At 43.4% G+C, this 22,062-nt stretch overlaps 1 protein-coding gene across 1 annotated transcript; it reads right to left on the bottom strand.

Moving 5' to 3' along the window:
- Positions 1 to 1,649: 1,649 nt before the first annotated feature.
- On the bottom strand, positions 1,650 to 2,872 carry trh (thyrotropin-releasing hormone; the record flags this gene model as incomplete). Its single annotated transcript, XM_080015300.1, has 2 exons — positions 1,650 to 2,251; positions 2,680 to 2,872. The coding sequence occupies 2 exons, from the start codon at positions 2,870 to 2,872 to the stop codon at positions 1,650 to 1,652; spliced, it is 795 nt and encodes a 264-aa protein (XP_079871426.1).
- Positions 2,873 to 22,062: the final 19,190 nt, after the last annotated feature.

The following is a 22,062-nucleotide window of genomic DNA, read 5'->3' as shown; positions in this document are numbered from 1 at the left end:
AAAGCGTCTTTCTCGTCCCCTGGTTGTGTGTGACTCATTGACAGAATAACTGTTATCGCCCCGTTGGGAGAGCCTCTTACACCGCCGGCTGTAAAACTAAGCTAGCGTCACCGCTCCCGTTAGCTTCAGGTGGTCCGGTCCAACCGCGAAACTTTCCCCGCGGACGCCGCGGAGACGCAGCGAGCTCGGCTCCATGACAGCTGCGTCTCGGCGCGTTTAAAACGACGCATTCGACCGCGTTTACTCACCCGTCCCCCACGACAAGCGGCCACGTCGCTGACAGCTCTTCGTATTGTGACAGCGGCTGCACACAGCGGCAGCGGCGGCAGCCCTGCCCGGTAACGTGACCAGCCCGCGTACGGCGGGCCCGAAGGGACAAACCGAGCAGAACGCCAAAATCCTATCGATTTGAAAAGCGCTTCACGGCTGCCCGCACCTCGTCGTCACCCGAGATCGGGGTCACATGTAACATTCCCTCATGCTCTTGTTTGTGTACATCATCACACTGGATTACTACCAGTCAATAAGAAAGTTACAGTGTACAATTTGACAATTTGGTCGGCTATATTACTACCAGTAAATAGTGGCCGGGTGTGATTACAGTTAATGTATGCACGTCTATGTATGCATACGTTTATTTTCATACATCAATTGCAATATTTTTGTTTAATCAATTATTAATTAACATATTAATGTGTTAACAGTATATTGACTGCAAGTAACGTCTCTTCGTCAACATGTGTATTTGTTTTGAGATTTCAATGTTTCCCCTTGGGAACCTGGTCTGTTCTTCATCCTCATGGGATATAGGCCTATATGCCCTTCCTTCACTTGATTTGACTTTGGTCTTATAAACTTATTAAAACAACACTAAATGTACAGATGCCTTATCACTTTGTGGAACTGCCCACACCAGAAATTCTTTACCAATTGCATTTTATTGTACAACAAAATTATTGGTGATAAGCTTTAAGGCAAGGGGAACACACATTTTGCATGTAAGCAGCAGGCTATAACAACCCATGCAATAATACTTGAGTAGAAAAATAATTAGTGGCACAATTTATTTTGCAATGGCAAAAAAATTATATTTTACCTATGTAGAAAATAATGAAACTACCTACTAGGGATTGTTTTGTATGAATAATGTTTGCTCTGGTTTGAGCCTAATTTAGTAGCCTCACAGAGGCTACAACAAAAGATAAATTAAAACAAATAAAACACCAACATTTCGCCATATGACAAATCCTTCCAGTTATCACACATACAATTATTAGAAATCAACACTAGCTGCGTCCTGCTCTCAATATTTTATTATTATGATATTTTTCTTAAACATTTATTCTTCAAATTGCTTCACTGATTCGAGGCTGTAATGCGCAATTACGCACAAGTCCGACAAGTAAATCAGCTGCAGTTACATATTTTGCAATGCATTGAAATATACTAAATCTATCATCTGGGCTAAAAGGTGGTCCAATATATTTATATATTTGGCGAATATGTTCCAAACTATCTGCTAAACAAAGTAGTACAGTGGCATAAACATGTGAAATTATATTAAACAAAAAATCTGAAATAATAAACATTTAATTACGGTCAATTAATCTACATTTACTTGTTTACTTTACACAATCAACCTGTTTATTTTACTCTTCTTGTAGCAGAGCCTCCTGGAGCGCCTGTCTCTTCCCGGGGTGCTGCCTCTTCTCCTCGGCGCGGCTCTTCACGGTGTCCAACAAGTCAAGCAGCAGGCTGCCGGTCCTGCTGCACCCCGACAGATCCACAGGGCCACACGGTCCGTTCGTGCCAAAATCCGGGCTGGAACTATCCCAAAACCTTTTCCCGGGATGCTGCCGCTTCTCCACTGGCTCCCCCTCCTCCTCTTCCTCCTCCGGGGGGGTCCCATCCTCATCCTCCGCATCCCCATCCTCATCCTCGCCCTGCACCCGGCGCTTACCTGGGTGCTGCCTCTTGCTGGGGAGCATCAGGTACCTCTTCCCCGGGTGCTGCCTCTTGGACAGCTCGTCCCGCAGGTCGACGGGGTTGCTGTTGTCGGAGGTGTGTCCCTGCAGTGCGGAGCGCTTCCCGGGGTGCTGTCTCTTCTCGAGAGCCCCGTATCCCTCTTCGTCCTCGTCCTCCTCTTCCTCCTCCTCTCTCCGCCCCGGGTGCTGCCGCTTCTCGAACTCCTCGTCGAATCTCTTGCCGGGATGCTGCCGCTTGGTCACCCACTCCTGAGTGGAAACCCCCTCTGAGATACGAAGAGATAAGAAGAAGGGAAAAAAAGTCTCAAAATGACTTGCACATTGGTTAGATTACAGCCCCTATACACCCTATACCCTCCAAATAAGTGAAGCAAGCTTGTAATATAACATTGCAATATAACATTCCATTTCCATAATTGCAATTATATTTCCAAACTTGCTCGTGTGTCCATATAATTGCAATTATGAAGATGGAAATACTTTACTTTAATTACACGATTAACCATCATTAAATTCAATGTATGAAATTGTAAATTATTGCAAGAGCATGCGTAAAAAAAGCGTCGACTCTAGAAATCCTCCAAAGATCCGTGGAAAAAACAAACAACCCCAAAATAAACATGCTGTTTACTTCCAATTTACTAACAAAGTTACCACATTTTAACCAAAGTACTAAAATGTTTTCTTTGCTCACCACGCGCGCCGTCCTGGTCCTCCATCTTCTTCAGGATGGAGCTCAGCAGGATGCGCTCGGCTCTCCGCAGGATCATGTCGTCTATGGTCCCGCGCTCCCCCGTCCCGTCCTCACCGGGGACCGCTTGTCCCCCAGACTTCTGCAACTTACACACCGCCAGAGAAGCCAGGAGGAGGAGGTGCGCGGACTTCATGGTTATGATCAAACTGCCCCTGCGTGGAGAGGAACAGGACGAGAAAAAAATAAAAATAAACACGTGGAAAAAAACTGAAATAATATGTTGGACGGAGAGTGTGGAGACGACGGCGCGCAACGGTTGAACGGACCTGCCTATCTGCAACGGCGATTCAGTATACAAACATGAATACAAACACAATATAAAGATGAATCTTAAGCACACAAAATAATATAAACCTACAACCCAAAGTGATGAAGACTTACTTGGGAAGTCTTAAGATATCTTCTTCTTCCTTGGCACGGGCTGCGCAAAACCAATGGCGATGATCTTTACGCACGGGTTTCTTTTTCTCCCCCCAGCTTCTCTGAGCGGTCGGTGACCCGTAAAGGCCAACTGTAGAGGATGAGCAGATATTTGTGCCTCTCCATATATACCCGCGGCTCACCGGCGTCACACCAACCAAACGCCGCTGGTGTAGTTTCCACCGATGCCGCGTCTCCATTGATGTCACGACGTCGTGCGCAACAAGCCGCTGCATAATCACCGGAGGGACGCCGTTCTTTATTCAACAAAAACACGCGATCCATATGGGCTTGGCATGGGGAAGGGTGCTTTATGGCGAGTGAGTCATACAGATTGGTCCTCAAATAGGGATACTTAGCTGTGTAATCCTGTCTCCTGATACTGAAACACTCCATTCAACATGTAAACGCTTCGGGAATTGTCTACCTGATCCGAATGTAGATAAGTTATTATCGTTATTACAACACAGGTGTCAACGTGGGCTAGAGTCACTGTCTCCACGCGCAACAACAAAGTTATTTAGCGATAGTGGTCTCGGTAGGCCCATCTCAACAGCATTGAGCTGTCCTAGATCAGGAACCCGTGAGGAATGCTGCAGGAAAAACAGACGATGTCCAGCTCACCTAGACTCCAGCCCGTGGAAAACACAGCACTCTCACAAACCCCCCGAAAAACGGATGTTTAGAAATATGTCAAATGGCATATCCGTATATATATATATATATTAAGTAAACATGTACAAGTGTACAATTAGGGATATGAAAAAAAAGGTGTGAAATGTGCAATATCCGCAATATCAACCCAAAGTGAACAGCGCTCTGTCGGTGACGTCGTCTGCAACTCAGTCAACTCGGGTGTTATCTATACCTGCATTTGCTCAGAGCTTCTCATTTTAGGATAGCGCCGAAAGTGTCAGATAAAAATAAAAACGATTCTTACTCGCCTCCCCGAGCCCTTCGGTCCCTTCGTCAGAAGACGAAATCCGAGCATGTTTATCTACAGCGCAATTCAATAAGCATAGTCAAATTGCTTCAGAGCCTTGATTTACATCCCGCGGTTTCAGGCACCGGCGGTATCGGCGGGGGTCAAATTGGCCGTATAATGGTTTAATTACTTGCTTTCAATATACTGTCATGTCTAATACTTCAAACACATTTAAAGTTCAGTCAAGCCTACCAGTTATAATAGCGATATCGTTTTGATTTTATTTCCAGATTTCTGCTCTTGTATGCAGGGCTTTAGGTAACCTGGCTTGCCAATGTTGAGGAATATAAAGGTAGCAGTTGTCTTGTGTCTCGTGTCTTGTGTCTTGAGAAACGCATACCTGCGAAGGGCCCCGTAAAGGCTTGGGCCAGGCCTTAAATATTTAAGACAGTAAAGGAATTCAGTGAGTTTGGTAGAGCAAACATGTCTGTACCAGCATCAGCCTCAGTACAGGCATCATGAGTGACTTCGAGAAATGGCAAAATAATAATTCGATGGAAAAAAGATGTGTATTTTGTTTTTCAAAGCCGTTCAAATGCCCAGCGCGTGTCTACACTTCAACATTTTGAAGTGACAATGTCGTGACACTAGCAGGTGTAGCAGCAGATACGTTCTTACTCTGCGGGGCTACAATTAAAACATGCTTTCTTTGCGGCTCAAACCGAAACACACACCTAAAAATGTGTGTTCGGGCGTGTTCAGTATGATTTTAGAAAGAAGACTTGGGCCACATAATAAGCCACAGTGAAAGAATGATACGAATCTTGAGCATACATCCTGGATTTTTCTTGACCCGAGGCTTGTTTTTTATTTTTTTATTTCATTTACTCATGATAAACTCCCCCAATGTACAAATGTAATTTGCTAAGTTGGGAGACATCAGGCCAAATGGATGACTATTTTAAATTGTTGCATAGCTACAGCAGCGTATCCTGGTTGACTCAGCACAGGGCCTGTTGTCTGTCAAGGTACAACGCATGACCCCTAATCATGAGCCGCGCACAAATAAATTGTTATGGTCGAAAGGATCAGCCGACAGAACGCCAAGTGCAGCGTTTTTTGAAAAAGGCGAGAACGCTGTCCCCAGCTAACTTTTAGCCCAAATGATTCCCTCCCCAAGGCTCCATCACACACTTCCAAATCTCTACCTGACAAGAGTCTGTGTGAAATGTCAAGGTTCCCAAAAGTTCACAGGACAGCCAAAAAGAGTGAAACTGAAGAAAGGCAAAAAAAACAACAAGAAGAAAAACGCACGGCGGCGAGAAAGGGCCAAGTTGAGCACTCAGAGTTTGGGAATCAAAGGGAGGAAAAACAACTCCTGTGCAGGCGTGTGACAGTGACAGGGCGGAGGCACCGATGACGTGATGCTGAGCGAAGGACAGGGCGGAAGAGGCACAGGGACGCAGGAAATAAAAAAACAAACAAACAAGCGACTAACTAAATAAATAAACAAACGGAGGGATGAGTGTGTGTGGGAGGTTCCAATCGCCCTGTCTCGGGGTACTGACACGGGCCTGACAGGGGTCACGGTGGCACGGCGTGAGTGACGGCTTACAGAGCCCACTCGTGGAGAGGACCTGCTGGGGGAGCAGCCTCTGGACGCCGGGGTCACGAGTCCGAGAACGAGGCTGTTGTTGTTGAGTTACTAAGGGTTTTTGGCGTTACCAACCACCTCGTTTCCTTTCAACTCCGCACGCAAAGTTGAAGGAACACGTGAGAGCTCTGGGAAAAAGAACTGCGCGTACGCAACACCACGGACGCAATTTTAAACACGAAACCGGCCCATACCCTGGAGAAAAATTTGATTGTGTATAAAATGCTCCGCTGTCCCCTACTGTATGTGTCAATTAGAAAATGGAGGCGCCCGCACGGCTGCTCGAGGAGAGTGAGAGTTAAGCGGTTCGGGTTATCTGTCAAAAGAAGATGCTTTCGTGCTGATTTTCTCGGAGGCGGGACCCCGGGGTCCGCCGGTTCTCCGGGGACGAGACCCGTGGCGAGTAATCTCTGAAACCCACAGTGCTTAGTGGGTGTCCAGACTCGGGGCACGAGGCGGCATAGGAAGAGACGGGTTGAGGGACAGGGACAACGTGAGTCATATCTGACTCGCAGGATACTACAGATAAATGTCAAAAAACACTCTCAAAGGGCCAACGCAGTGGAAGACATGTAAACAGCCCCATGCTGTGATTTTTAAAATGATGCCGCCGTCAAACGCGAACATCATTGACTCAATTATTCACAGAGAGCAGCCCCATTCACACATTTGATAGCGGTTGTTCTTGTGTGGCATGAATTAGAAAGAATGTTGATTCAAATCGGAGCAATGTTGCGGCTGACAATTCTTCCATGTTCCATGTTACATGACATGTACAGTGAAAATAAAATATTTTTATATTTCATGGGAATTTTTTATATTTTTACCGTAATTATACTTTAACAAAAAATATATTATTTATTATTATTGTTGTGACTATTATAATTTTTTTCATGTTTTTTTGTTTTTTTTGTTTTTTTTTGTGCCAGCCTGGTAGAAATCCATATCCTCTTTTTTCTCTCCCATGGAGCTTTATTTGGTGATTTACCTAGAGGGAAATCTTTGAGAGGAATGGGTCGGCTCTACGCAGGCTGGAATGGTCTCTTTCTCCCATACACAGACGATTAATAGCCTCGTGTCTTCATCTCTCATCATACTGGAGGGTTTCTAGTGTCCCAACACACCAACACACACACACACACACACACACACACACACACACACACACACACACACACACACACACACACACACGCACACACACACACACACACAGGAGGGGAGAGAGAGCGAGAGAGGGAATTTTGCATTATTTATTTTCAAATTTCATCTCTGTCTTGGGCTGTGTGTCTGGTTGCCCTGAGAATCCCATTATCTCTCAATAACCCGCAAGGCGCCGGTGTGTTTCTTCAGTCGGGGACCATGATTAGTGCACTACTAGCACATGCTCCCGCTCACTCATCATTGTGCTCCCTCTTTATCCCTTTATCTCTGTCCTCCTTCATCCTTCCACCCCCCCATCACAGCCAGGTAGTGTCTGGGACCGGGTGTAATAGAGGTAGATTGAGTTGAACTTTCAGTCTCAACGCCTGGATGAAATGCAGATTCGATGTTTTAAATATTTGATTTCTGCGAAGCAATGCAAGGGGTGACGTTTCAGGGGGAAAAGTTTGACAAAAACTTTTTCCTATAGGTGGAAAATTGGTTTAAATGCAAAGCTAAATGCTGCGCAATACCGTGTCAAACCCTTACCCATAATGACACTTAAGCACATCCGAAAATATCTGACCGTCAAATATGTGAAGCGATTTGATTGGATTTAACAGGCGCAACAGTCACATGGCTTTAATTGAGGTTCATTAAAATTTAAGATCCTTGGTGCTTACCTCATTGTGTGCTTTTCAGTTAGATATGTAAATCATTTGCAATGATTCTCTGTATATAATTAAATTATATACTTCTAGGATTCATCACTTGTCTTTGCTGTGTCATTTTAAAAGTCTGAAAAAAAAAAAAGGCTGGAATTGTTGCTTTTCATTGATTAGAGTCCAGGCCCCAGTTCTAATCCTAACTTTCACCTGCATCTCAAAAATGTAAGTACTAATGACCAAACTCCCCAAATAGTATTCTCTTCTCTTCGTGGTTTCCATGGCCGCGTGGGAGCGCGTGAGGACTGAACGTGATCCATCTTGACGTGATCCCAAACAGCCTCCTATATTATCCAATGATAAACTCTCTGCAGCTCACGTAACAGAATGGACGGTGGCCACTTTGAAGCATATTTATCACCAGATATGAATGCCACATCATGCAAATCCCTTCATTTTCCCCATCCTCATCTTCATCCCTGTGCGGTTGAAAGTTGTCATTTATGTCAATGCCACATGTCATATATAGGTGATGCGCTCTCGAAAAAATGCTTTTATCAAATTTTTTCCGAATGGCGCACAGAGCGATGGATGTCATCTACGGTGCTACAGTTTACAGCACTGTTCTTGAAGTTTGAAGATTTTCTTTGAGGAACCATCCAATGACATTTTTTTAAAGCTTCTGGCCGGTTAGAGCACTGAAGCAAGGAGCGATGAAAACACCCTGTTCTGCCTGAGAATTTGGACTCTGAAGGGATTCAAGTGGCGTTAAAGATGTAACAGTGGGTGTGGTTCAGGGCGTAATCAGACAAATAACCTTTGAATAGACTCCGTTCTATTGGAGATCACAATTAAGATTACAAGTGTAACTCTACTGCAATTTTTATATAAGTAAATATTTACATATTAAATTCATAAATGTCATTAATTTAATCATATCAAGACCCCATGACAGACAAAGCCACGGCACTATAAGTTGCAGAATTGCTGACGTGGCATTTAGAAATGGAAGAAAACGCTGCAATTAAAATGAAATTCGCCTTTGACAAGTTATGTTCAAGAAAAAAAAGCAAGAAATAACGGAAGAGGAAAAAAAATGACGCATAATTCAATTGATTATTCAATTATTCAAGATTATTCAAACTGCAAAGAGGAAGCATGAAAAGTGTCAACAAAATGAGACGGCTTCTCTGTGGTTTCTTGACTCCGGGATTTGGATTTGTGTATCACAGCGGCTTTCTTTCGTCTTGCACAACCGTTTTAAAAACACACACCACATGGAATTAACTGCGGATGAGAAGACAACGCAAAACGCCACCGTTTATTCTTTGTACCTGTCTTGCTGCTCAACCTGCTCCTTGCTTTGTCTGCTTCTCTCTCTTCCATCTCCCATCATTTTGCCCATCATTTTCTGTCTTTCTGTCTCCATTGGTGTCCCCCCCCCCCACAAACACACACACACACACGCTTTGCAGCATCTCTGCATTCACAAAGTGGAGGTGAGTCTTACTGATTGTTCCTTTGTGGAGCAGCTGCTTATCCCCCCGTCTCTGATCAGAGGGAGAAGAGCCAGATTGGTGAGCTTCACGAGTCAGACACGGGCCCGGGATGTGTGCTGCTCACACCAGGGGGAGACAGACACACACACACACACACACACACACACACACACACACACACACACACACACACACACACACACACGCTTCCCCCCGGTGCTGACAGCTGGAGGGTGAGCTCAGCGAACGACACACCACCTTTTAAAGAGTGAAGCCGTCTGGATGAAGGGCACGTATATAAGTCCATGAGGAGCTCTACCGCTCTGTGTTGTCTGGAATGGCTTTGTTTATTTCAATGATCGAGCTTTCCATCCATCCATTCATCCATCCATCCATCCATCCATTTGTCCATTCGTTCATCCGACCATCCATCCAGCCATCCAGAAATCCACCCAACCACCCACCACCTCTATCCGTCTATCCAGTCATCCGTCATCCATCCATTCGCCCACCCGTCCTTCTATCCATTCGTCCATCCATACATGTATCCATCCATCCATCATCCATCCATCCATCATCCATCCATCCATCTACCCATCCATCTGTCATTCATCCAGCATGCCATCTATCCATCCCTCCATCCATTCATCCATGCATCCATCATCTATCCACCCATCCATCAATCCACCCGTCCACTTGTCCATTCATTCATCCATCCCTCTATCAGCCATCTGCCAGTCATCCGTCATCCATCCCTCATCCATCCAGCCATACATCCAGCAATCCACCATACATCCCCTCTATCTGTCCATCCATCCATCCATCCATCGGCTCGTCCATTTGTTAATCTGTCTATCCATCCATCCAGCCATCCAGAAATCCACTGAACCATCCATCCACCTCTATCTGTCCATCCAGTCATCCGTCATCCATCCATCCATTTATCATCCATCCATCCATCGTCCATCATCGATCCAGCCATTCGTCCATCCATCCACCTATCCATCAATCCATCCATCCACTCATCCATCCCTCTATCTTCCATCCGTCATGCATCCAGCCGCCTATCCAGCAATCCACCATCCATCCCTTTATCTGTCTGTCCATCCATCCACTATCTACCCATCCAATATCGAGCTATTTGTATTACCCGCTTATTCCAGACACTGGACTACTATGAACAGTAAGGTAGGGAGGGAGGGAGACACCCCGAATGCCATGCCAGTTCATCACAGGGTGAAACTCTCAATTTAGGTCTCTAATAACCCTGACAAATACATCTTTGGAGGTGAACTGAAACTAGAGCCATGCAAACCCAAGGACAAAATACAAACTCAACACAGACGTCACTGGAGACAAGAACCAAACACAGGCCTCCGCAGCTGTGAAGCGACAGCGCTTCCCGGTGTGCCACCCGAGAGCCCGCAAGACAGATTGTCGATTGTCCAAAAGAATGCACATGCATACACAAAAAAAAAACAGCAGGCGCTGTTATTATGTTCCATTCAGGGTGTCTTGTTTACCGGGGACTCCATTGAAAGGATGTGTGTCCCGCAGCAGGTGGCGATTCTGCTTAAACCTATTCCCAAGACGCCGCAGGAAAGTGGGTCCGACACACCCCACTCCCCACCTGATGAGTCTAACCCATATAGACAATACAATGTCACTTCTGTGAGACGTGCACCTGTATCCGTACTAATAACGTTGTACTCGTTACGTTATGAAATAAAGACGCAGCCTATTAGATCACCACTATTGTTACTTCGGCTTTGTCTTTGCTAATGAAGTTGTGTTCAGATGTCTGAGCTATTGTCATGCCTCCCGAGTTTGGACTTTATCGTATCACCCCGCAATCAGACAAGTCTGTGGTCTCTCGGGTTGATAACACGGCCATTGTTTACAGTAAAAAGCAGGGCCGACGGGATCGTCTGTTCTGCCAACCTAATTGTCCGCAGGCACGGATGAAGATGCATGGCGTTCTCACGCTACGCTCGGAGAGGTTGTGAAGGTCAGGCTGTATGGACGGGGAAGGATTCTATTCATTTTAGATTCAACTACGAGACTGGAGGAGCATTTCAACCCGTGCATTCACACACAGCGCACAAGACAGTTCATCAAAAGGGCACAAAAACATCAGCTAAAGCCGAAATTTACCATGCACCTCAGACTAATTGGGATACTGATTGATTCAGTCTTTAGTTCAATATGATTACAAGAGATGGGAAAATTTATATATTTTTTAAAGCAATGTGGAGAGATGGGAGCACATCTGGGTGTGAGACGAGTAAATGATAAAATCACTTCACTTAGGGCTTTTGTTGCAGTTGCAGCAGTATTGAGCTGTGGAGAAAGTAAGCTGATTTTGGTAAAAGGTCACTGTCAAAGAGATATAACAGCAAAAGAAAAATCACTGTCCAGCATATTTTCAAAAACTGTATGCGCAAAAAAACACGCGCACACACACACACACACACACATATATTATGTGTCATTATACTGTATGTACAATACAAATCAGATTTTCTTACAATTTTATAAAACTGATGCAGTAAAAGAGAACTCCTTCCTTGATTTTGATACTTCACCATCTAGTCCAAAGAAGACAAATATATCTATTTGGGCTCAAAATAATGTAATTAAGTGGCATATATATGAATTCTGCTGTCTTCTGTGCCTTGTTTATGTTTGGCTGACCTATGCACCTGTCTATACAGTATATGATGCATTTATTCATTTATAGAATAAGTTCAGAAATCATGTTTAGGATCCTAAATCTGACAAATGGCATTTGCCAACTTTACCAATTATTTTTTTATGGACCATCAGCTGTCATTTGACATAGAGAAACAGCCTGTGGGTATAGGAGTGATAAAAAGCTATACGCACTAGGTCAGTGATTCTCAATGTGGGGTCGGAGGACCCCTTAGGTTCCTTCTAGAGATTCCAGGGGGCCCCCAGCAAAATCAGATGAATAGTGAAGCTTCACCATGATTGAATTTACAAGGCATTATCACCGCTAGAGAATTACAGCAACAAATGTTTTGATCATAGTTTAGTTTCACAAGCGATGGCGACACAGTATTCCCGTCGTTAGCACTGTTGCCTCACAGCAAGAAGGTCATGGATTCGATTCGTGGATTCGAGTCTCGGGTCCTTTCTGTGTGGAGTCTGTGTGGGTGTGCTCCGGATGCTTCGGTTTTCTCCCACCATCAATGGCATGTATGTTAGGAGTTAATACTCCTGTTGGTGCCCCTGACCAAGGCACTGGAAAAAGAACTGGAATTGATCCCCGCGTGCTGCACTGCAGCTGCCCACTGCTCATAGCTGTAGAATAGGTCAAATGCAGAGAACTAATTTGCCCTAGAGAGATTAATTCATTTCGTAATTTAAGTATAGATAGCTGTGCATTGTAGTTTTGGACTAAATCATGTCTTACAATAAAAATCGTCTCTGATTGGGGTCCAGGAGGAAAAATCTTATCAAATGGGGTCCGTGACCCAATGCGTATCAAATTGACGGCCCTTGGTATGAAAAAGGTCGGGAATCACTGCACTAGATCAATGGTGAAACAGGATTACCTCTTTGAACTCTAATTCAGTGGCAGCATCTTATACTGCTCTATTTATATTATTTTTTTTAATTTGACACATTCTTCTATTTCCTTATTATTATTATTATTATTATTATTATTATTATTATTATTATTATTATTATTATTATTAATAATAATAATAATAATAATAATAATAATAATAATAATACCACTACTACTACTACTACTAATAATAATAATTATAATAATAATAATTACCGTTGTATGCGTTGATTATTTTATTAAAATACCCTCTTCCCTCTGCTTGGTTCCTTGCAGATTTATGTCAGACCCTCATTTCTGTTATTAAAATATAATATAGCATGGTTCATCAAGGAGAACTGCACCAGCGTAGTCCGGTGGTGTGAGTACACACAGGGCAGCGGTCGAGCGAGATCTCTCCAAAGTATGCGACTTGACTTTTATCACCCTGAGAAAATAGCTTTGCGATCAGGTCGGCTGCACAGGAAGAGCACGGCCATGGGAGAGACGCTCCCGAGGCCACGGTCCGTACATCTTTGTACAGTGAGGCACCAATCCTCACCACAACAAAATCCTTGTATATGAAAATGTAGCTGGCCAAATAAACTGATTCTGGTTCTGATTCTGAACTCTTTTCCTGATATTTATAATACATAAATTGCATCATGTGTGGTAGTTTTGTTGAACTTTCCAGTAAAATACTAAAAAAGTATTTTTTCTCTGTTATGTTACATGAACATTTATAGGGCTTGTTCCACTCGTAATAATAATAAAAAAATGTTTAATAACAAATTTTTGCCTTTAATACTATCTATAATTTACGAAGATACAGTTCCCTGTATTGGTGACTTCCTCCCTGGACTCGTGTCCCTGTCACAGCACTGCCAGGACGCCTGTCTGTTGCCACATTGATTGAACGGCGGAGCTGTGATGCTGACAGTGATCGTGACTCACCAGCCCAGCATTGGCTTCTGCCCAGGGACCCAAACACACTCACACTTCAAGTGGAAAAGACAGCCCCCGAATATACACCCCCAAATCGATACACACGTTTCATGAGGAATTTCTATCAATCAAATATTGACAGATTAATGTTCACGTGTAGTTGTGAAGTGGTTATTAGCTGTGGTGATAACATAGAATCAATTTAGCTTTGACTAAGTGTCCCATGGTTATGTATGTATGTATGTATGTATGTATGTATGTATGTATGTATGTATGTATGTATGTATGTATGTATGTATGTATGTATGTATCTGTGTATGTATGTATGTATGTATGTATGTATGTATGTATGTATGTATGTATGTATGTACAGTATGCATGTACAGTATATATGTATCTGTGTGTCATATCAGAAATATCTTTCTTGTTTGTATTTCACATCCCTCTAAATGTATCGTCAATCAAAGTGCTATATGTATTCTGTTGTAGTATCACTATAATACTAACTGTGGAAATACCGTACAAAGAGTGAGCATTACTGTGATGTTATCGGGTTACTATGTCTTTTTGAACACACTATTGAAAATTTTGAAATAATTTTACATATGACAAATGAATATGAATATGAATATGGATATCGTAAGTGAAATTTCAGCAATATCACTATAATGTTGCTATAGTTGTCCTAAAGTGTATTCAGAAGAAAAAATGCAGAAACCCTACAGTATAGTAACACCACAGTAATACTATTGCAACAATAGTATGTACAAATAGTATACAAAAAATTTCTCAAGAGTTCAATATCAATTAATGTCTAGATTAGATATCTCATGAGAAGATTTTAGATTTTTTTGGTCCCATTATATAAAAAAATAACAAAAACATTATAGTTTTTTTCTGTAAGTACCATCAAATGTATACTATGACACCGACCTATGGATACACTCATCAATTTGCGCTTAAGTTTCTGTGGTAGGTCTCGGAACGCAATCATGTGGGAGGTAATTGAGGGTCTTCACCGACCCATTAAATACTTTTTATTGCAGGGACTAATTATCAGGATTCCCTGACAGCAGCACCAGCCTCCTCATCCCATAATATTCACCAGAGACCAAGATCGAGTGAGACAGGAACTGGGATGGGGCTAAATCTTCAGCCCGATCTTGTTATTGAAGACGTCAAATTGTGTGACGTCTCCAGCTGAATATTTAGACGATAAAGATAGAAAGGGGGTTGTTTTTTTAGTTTGTCTGTGTACAGTATGTGTGGGTGGGCTGTGTGTGTGTGTGTGTGTGTGTGTGTGTGTGTGTGTGTGTGTGTGTGTTCAACTTCAAATTCAAGTTCAAGAGATTATTTGTCACATACTGTGTGTGTGTGTGTGTGTGTGTGTGTGTGTGTGTGTGTGTGTGTGTGTGTGTGTGTGTGTGTGTGTGTGTGCGTGCGTGTGCGTGTGCGTGTGCGTGTGCGTGTGCGTGTGCGTGTGTGCGGGCGTGTGTGTGCGTGCGCATATGTGTTTGCCTCTTTATGTGATTCTGGCAGTGCGGTGGGCTATAATAGAAGTGACAGAGTATTAGGCACACACAAGAATCAGGAACAGGAAGTTGCAGAGTCCTCCTTGTCTGTAATCAGGAGAGCGAGGGAGCGGTCACAGCTTTTTCTCTCGCACAAACAATCCCCCCTATTCCCTGCCCAAGTCATTCTATCACTCTTTTTACTTTCACTTCATTCCTCACAAGCCTTTGTGTTTAGAGCACGCAGCGTATAGTAAACGCATCATCTTTTCCCCTTCGTCACACTGCGCCCCCACCTGATTTAACAAGCGGAAAACCATCCTCTCAGTATCCCTCCCGTCCCCATCGCTCGGGCTCTCCATCTCTCGGGCTCTCCATCTCTCGGGCTCTCCATCTCTCTCTGCAGAGTTGTCTTCCTCACAGTGCCTTATTTCGGTGCTGAGGGCCTTCCGCTTATGATGAGCTGGCTCCCTAAAGGGGCCAGCTCATGATAAACGAGTGAAACGGGTAAAACGGTGAAGAGAGTTCGTTTATTGCATTCTGTGTGAGTGTGTGTCTGCGAGGGAGGCAGAGAGAAAGAGAGAGGGACCAATTCACCTATTAGCTGCTAATCCCCGAAATATCCTGTCGCCATCTTTTTTATCCGGACCGGGGGCGATCCCCAGCCCGTCCGAAAAAGGCAGGAGTGTTTAGCGCGGGGGTCGGTGACCCCAACCCGTCACAAAAAGAAATATACTGCTCCAGAAACATCAACAAGAAATGATTAAAAAAAAAAAAAAAAAAAAAGACAGGAGACCTTGAGCGAATGTCTGTTATTAAGAGAACGTGTGAAGCGCCGCGGCGAAAGCCACAATACAGCAGTGGAAATGTGGAAGCAGTGTCCACCCAAAGACGGGACGAAGACGGTGATGTACGGACGGAAGGTGCTATGGCCGAGTCGCTCTTTGTTCGGAAGGATCTCAGAGCAAGAGGAGATTCCGGCAGGCCGGACGGAGCGCGCCCAAGATGCCCGAATAGGCGATGTCAACGTTTCAATTTTAAATTCAATCTCGCTGGTTTTATTTCGATTGATCCACTTTCTCCTTCTGTTTTTTTTACATTTTCCTTATGAGAAAGGAATGCATTCAAGCAGATGTCGATACAACCGAGAATGTTCCGACAGGTTAAAGGTCAACCCATATTGGCTGAGGGGAACTAACTATTGATGAACTTCAACAAACTGACACGCACGCACACACATGCACACACACACACTCGCACACACACGGATACACCCATGTGCACAGGCACAGAATCACAAACACAACAACTCCTCTAGTGGCCGTCTTTCTCATTTCTCCCTCAGTTGAACAAGTAATTTGGCATTGAATGGAACAGGTCCTATACGCCCGTCAGTAGGAAAATCAGAGCTGTCGCAATCGTTGATAAGTGTGTGTGTGTGTGTATGTGTGTGTCCGTTTGTGCGTGGGCTGATTGAAATACCGGATGCAAGTCTGGTTTAATTGTGTCTCTGAATGTTTTTTTTTTCGTTACTATATTCAAGTAAGATTGTAAGTAAGATGTAAAATTTATTTATCACATACTGTACATATTGCACCGTACAGCATGTAGGGAAATGTTTTTGGCAAACTCCAAAGACTGCATGCTGGGCATGGTACAAATAGAAAATTATGAAAAAAAATAATAATAATTGTATTTAATCGAAAATCAAACTAAAATTTTAAATTAAATAAAAAATCTATACAGCATTCACAAAACTACCAGAATATAACAGAACTATATATATACTGTATATATAGTACACTTAATTACTTTATATATAGTACACTTAATTACTTCTACTAGTTTTGAGTGGACCTGAGGCGTGCATGTGAGGCATGCATGACCCACGTGTGTAACTGACTGTGGTTGTGCCACACATGCTTGCGTCTGACGTCTGTGAATTGATCAAGGTCCGTATATCCAAAAGACGCCACACCACACTTTGAGCATTTTACTATTGAGCAAGCAGAATTCATGCTAAATAATGAGTGTTTTTTAATTATGTATTTTTATACATGTTGGGGTGGGATTGACTGTTCATTTTGAGGCCACTGTCACATTAAAGGGTCAACAAGGCTCTAAGGTAGAGTCAGAACAATCCATATTTAACATTTTACACCTGTATAAATACTCCTCCACGGCAGCGTCCTCCTCCTCCCTGCTCTATACGTCCATAAACAAACCCAACGGTGCCAGCTGAGCTCAGTGGCTGATGCGGGGAACAAAACTTCCCTGCGACCGACTGGATGTGGCTTTTAATTGCCCTGGCCATTATGTCCGAACCAAAAGTTTGAAGACTTCCACGGAGCTCTTTAATTAGACAGAATGTAGTCGAAACCCAAGGTGGCGTGTCCTATTAGAGCAACTTAAAGAATGGGGTGACCTCAAATCCATTAAGTGACTGTCAACCTGCCGAGACAATCACCGATGACTGGAAAGGCCCTCGGAGCAGGTGCTATCCCACTCCCACTTCCCGCTCACTTCCTCAGCGCTGACTTATACTTTTATTAGCATTCATTGTTTGCAGTTACTTGAGGTATTTGCGTATATGTGTGGCCCCGCCCAGTTAAGGGACCTCTGAAATACACTCTGGTGCGCTAAGCTAATTAAAGTCACTTAAAAAGATGCAACACAGCGTTATCCTAATTATTCTCACTCCACGACAAATAACAAGCAAATTCATTTTTTTTTGATGAGCAGCCATTGCATTCATCCATGACACGGAAAAGACAGATTACGCCCACGTGCGGTTAAGACACTGAGAAAACCCCTTTTTTACATAATTTCCATCTCCATTATTTTCCATTCATCTACTTTATATTCCTGTGCGTCCATCCGGTCTGATGCCATCTTTCACAGACTTTGAGGCGTTCTTATTTTGCTGCTATCTCCCCCTTCAATGTATTTCAGCAAAATTCCAACTCCTCAGACCACACTGTAGAAATAAAGGGCATATAATGAAATTTTCCTTTCTCCACGTTAACTAGCTCTTTCAATGGACTGGGTGATCCATAAATGCTGACTTTGTCACTTGATTCAATAAAATGACACTATGGCACAATAAGGAAGCGTTGTAATGTGAGGGGGAATTGACTCAGCTCTGTAATTCACCATTAGCAATGACAAGAGCTTGACTATATTGGCCTGATGCCATATGGATTATCTCTGTCCCTGGCCATCCAGTCTCATTACATCACGCCGGATCAATGGCAGGTCGGCCGCTCACCATTACAAGCAGCTGCGATGGTCATTGTTACTCCGCAGTTTGGGCAGACTATTTCACAGCCAATTACTGTACAAGCCGAAAAGGGAAACAGAAATTTAATCACGGTCGAAAAGCAAAGTGACGCTGTGATATTTCTGTGATAATGCAAATATTTTTATGCGCCGCGATCGTACAACCCGAGGCAGTCATATTTCTCTGACGGGAATATATTTCAGCGCGACGTCACGTCTAATGGCGCGCCGCGTGAGACGCCGACGGTGAGTCCACTCCGTTTAGAAAGGGGAGATGGAAGGAAACGAGTTACAATGTTGGATTTACGGTCGTTCGAAAGCTGTCGCCCGAACCCTCCGTGGTTCTTTACAACTTCCGCCGGCCGCCTGGACGGGAGCTCTGAGTTATAATTGACCTCTTCGCTCCCGGTGTACGTGATTTTCAATATCTGAATCCCAAATGCCACAAAAAAAAAAAAAAAGGCAAAGACTAAACACATACGTCCTTCCCCTACCTTTCTACAAACATAATAATCTTATGTATGTATGTGTCAGTGATGTGATTTAGTTCGAAATGTCACTCGGTGTGAAAGATGATTCTGGTGTGAGAAAAATTCTCAGAGAATAAGAAAGCAACAAAGAGAAAGTGCAAGCGTTCTACACCACCTTCAACCCGAACGTGGCTTACTCTGCATGCTGCAGCATATTATTGCCGATGAGCAAGTCAAAGGATGGCACGGCCAGGGGAAGGGAAGCGGTAATTATGATCACGATCACAAAGTATTGGTGTCATGTGGGAAAAGGCGCCGACGTTGATGTTGATGTCAATGTCGTATCATTTCGTCCATCTATGTGGGAACAGACTCCATACGGGACTTTTCCGTAATGGTGAGCAGCGTTGGTTGATTAGCGGGTAAAACCCCCATCCCCACACTCACTCAGGAGAGGAGCCCGTGTCATGACAGATGTCTATCTGCTCCTGGGCTAGTTCCAGCTGGCCCACTCTCTACAATAAACTGGTGCTTACACCCGTTTACACCCGTCTGCTGTGTCTCTGTGCCGGAGGGCCCCGAACACGTCACTTGGGTGGCCCGTGGTAGGCGAACCTGCCACAAGGCTAATGTGGGAATGACCACCTACTGCCTTTACCGGATGTTTTTCATCCAGCAATGTTACGGATTCCATATGGGAAAGACACCTATAGTAGGCCTCTTTCATTTCCACCCATAGTGGCATTTATTTATTTTTGTTCTATGGTACGAACAAAATGTACACGTCTTCGGAAACATGTGGCCTCTACTGTACTTGGTTTATTCTATGGCCGACTGAAACATCAAAATGTTTTAGTAAGTAATGAACCTCCAGTGAGCTACTGACTAAAACTTATTATAAAAGCTTGTTCATAGGGATTAACTATGAATACAGTGGATCCAAGAACTCGTCTTGGTCCATGTTCAGTCCAGTCCATCCCACCTTCATTTACTGGAGTGAATGATGGCCGTTGTATCTAACAGAAACACTTAGGGTGTTCTTGAAATCTGTCTTTGGATCTTGGGTGTTACCATTACCGCTTGTTCACATCTGTCCGCCCTGGTGTTGGTCTCTGGACTAGTCCATCGAGGTGAATGCTAATCCCACTCTAGAAATGGCAATTAGTGGCATTAGCATGCAGATCACCAGGGGAGGACCGGACGCTGCGTACGACGGAGGTGTCCTGACCTTATCAGAGGTTTAGCGCTACTGGGCACGCTCAGAATGCACAATGTGCTCAGGAGCGCAGGGGCGCGGTGTAACTTTTACCAGAGGAATGTACTTAAGTACATTTTGAAGTGTTTGCCCTCGGGTCGTTCATTTAGTTTTTACTTCTCATTTACACCTGCAAGTACTGTGTGTTTGTTACTAAAAGGCTTTGGCATACAAGATATCTGGCTATATGTCTGGCTGGGGGGCTATATGTATTTATTGCTTTTATAACTTGTTGCAATATATATTATTATAATAATATAATATAACACAAAGAACTCAAATGTTTACATTTATATCAAAGACTTCCTGATGCGTTATGTTGACAATGTATTTTACGACATATTAAAATTATGTAAGTAACTTACAGAGAAAGGAGCAGTCCTTCTCAATGGCTGATGGTCAACATGACACTGCAGGAGGACCATGCATGTATGACATAAATGGAAAAAGATAAAGAGAAAAGGCATCTAAGACGGTTAACCTAAATATGTCATCCACTGTTTCTTTTTAAATGTAATACTTTGCAATTTTGAGGAAAAAAAAAAATCCTCCTTCTAACCATTGAACCCATTGAAATGAAATCAGATTTCATGTGATCCCTCCATACCACCTAATAAGACATTTAAATGAAATGAATAAGCAAAACTGAAGAAAGTTCAGCAGATGTTTGTTTAGTTGTGTGTGTGTGTGGGGGGGGGGGGGGGGGGGGCGCATTGGCTTTTGAGTGAGTTTGGGTGAGTGCACTTAAATGAAGTTTTTGAATGCGTCACAGCTTACTGCAAATTTAAATAGAAGCTTATATCACATTATTTACAATTATTTGATTATTTTTTTAGCATTGCCTGCTTGGTGATAGTGAGCCTACCTTCACATGAGTTCTAAAATGCAATTAGTGATACAACACAGGTCAGGATGCTCATTTTGAGCCTTGCAAACTAGTATTCTAGTAAAATGTGACAATAATTATCAGGCAGCTTAAATTAAACAGGCTTTTCTTTTTGCAGAACTATTTGTGGACATGCCTGCGTATTGGCAAGTGACAATAATGAAGTTCGAAGATGGAGGGGGAGTGAGCGTTTGGTGACAACTGACAGGAAACGAATGGAGCTGAGGTTGAAAGGATGACGTGGGGGAGGTGAGGCCTCCCTCCCTGAGCAACATAATATGTGGTGGGGAAAAAAAAAAGAAAAAGAATAAAGAAAGGTCTGGTTCCTCAAGTCTCCAGGCTTTCCCCCTGTCGGGCCCCCAGCTGTGCCCTCACGGGGTTGGGGAATCGATGCCTGCCCGCCCACCTCCACTCCCATGCCGGGGCCTTCATTACGGGCGGCTGGCTGGAGTGGCTGGTGTAATTGGCAGGAGCCACTGGGAGCCAGCATCCTCGTCTTGCAGCCCTCCGAGAAAGAAGCGCACGGCGTTGTGTACGTGTATCTGTGTGTGTGTGTGTGTGTGTGTGTGTGTGTGTGTGTGTGTGTGTGTGTGTGTGTGTGTTTTAACTAAAGTGATCATGTCTTCAAGAAAAAAACAAAAAACAGTGTTACAACATGGGTTTCAGTCTCAGCTTGTTTTTTTCGCCCAAGCTATTTTTTCTCTTTTAATGAGATGTTTTTTCCACTTTATTTTTTACACGTGTATAAATATATATATATATATATATAGGTATTGGTACTCAATAGCTTTTAGGTATCGATTGAAATAACCCAACACCAAATAGTATCGAAACTTTTCTAGTCAATACCTGCATTCAATCTTTTTTGTACCCAGATCTAAAAAAAATTCATTCAAAATTTACGGGTGCAAAAATCATATGGATGAGGAGGAGTGGTGGCATTTTTCGCAACTGAATGCTTCCATTGAAATGATGTGTATAGTAGAAAAAATATGAATGAAGTACTCTATTGGTGTTGGTATCACTTTAAGGGTACTGGTATTGGGGCTGGTATCGTATTTTTTAAAACAATACCCAGCCCTAATATATATATATAT

The sequence above is a fragment of the Zeus faber genome (assembly GCF_960531495.2).
Source record: "Zeus faber genome assembly, chromosome: 15".
Lineage (NCBI taxonomy): Eukaryota > Metazoa > Chordata > Actinopteri > Zeiformes > Zeidae > Zeus > Zeus faber.
Note: the sequence above shows the minus strand (reverse complement) of the source record. Positions and strands in the feature narration are given on the sequence as shown.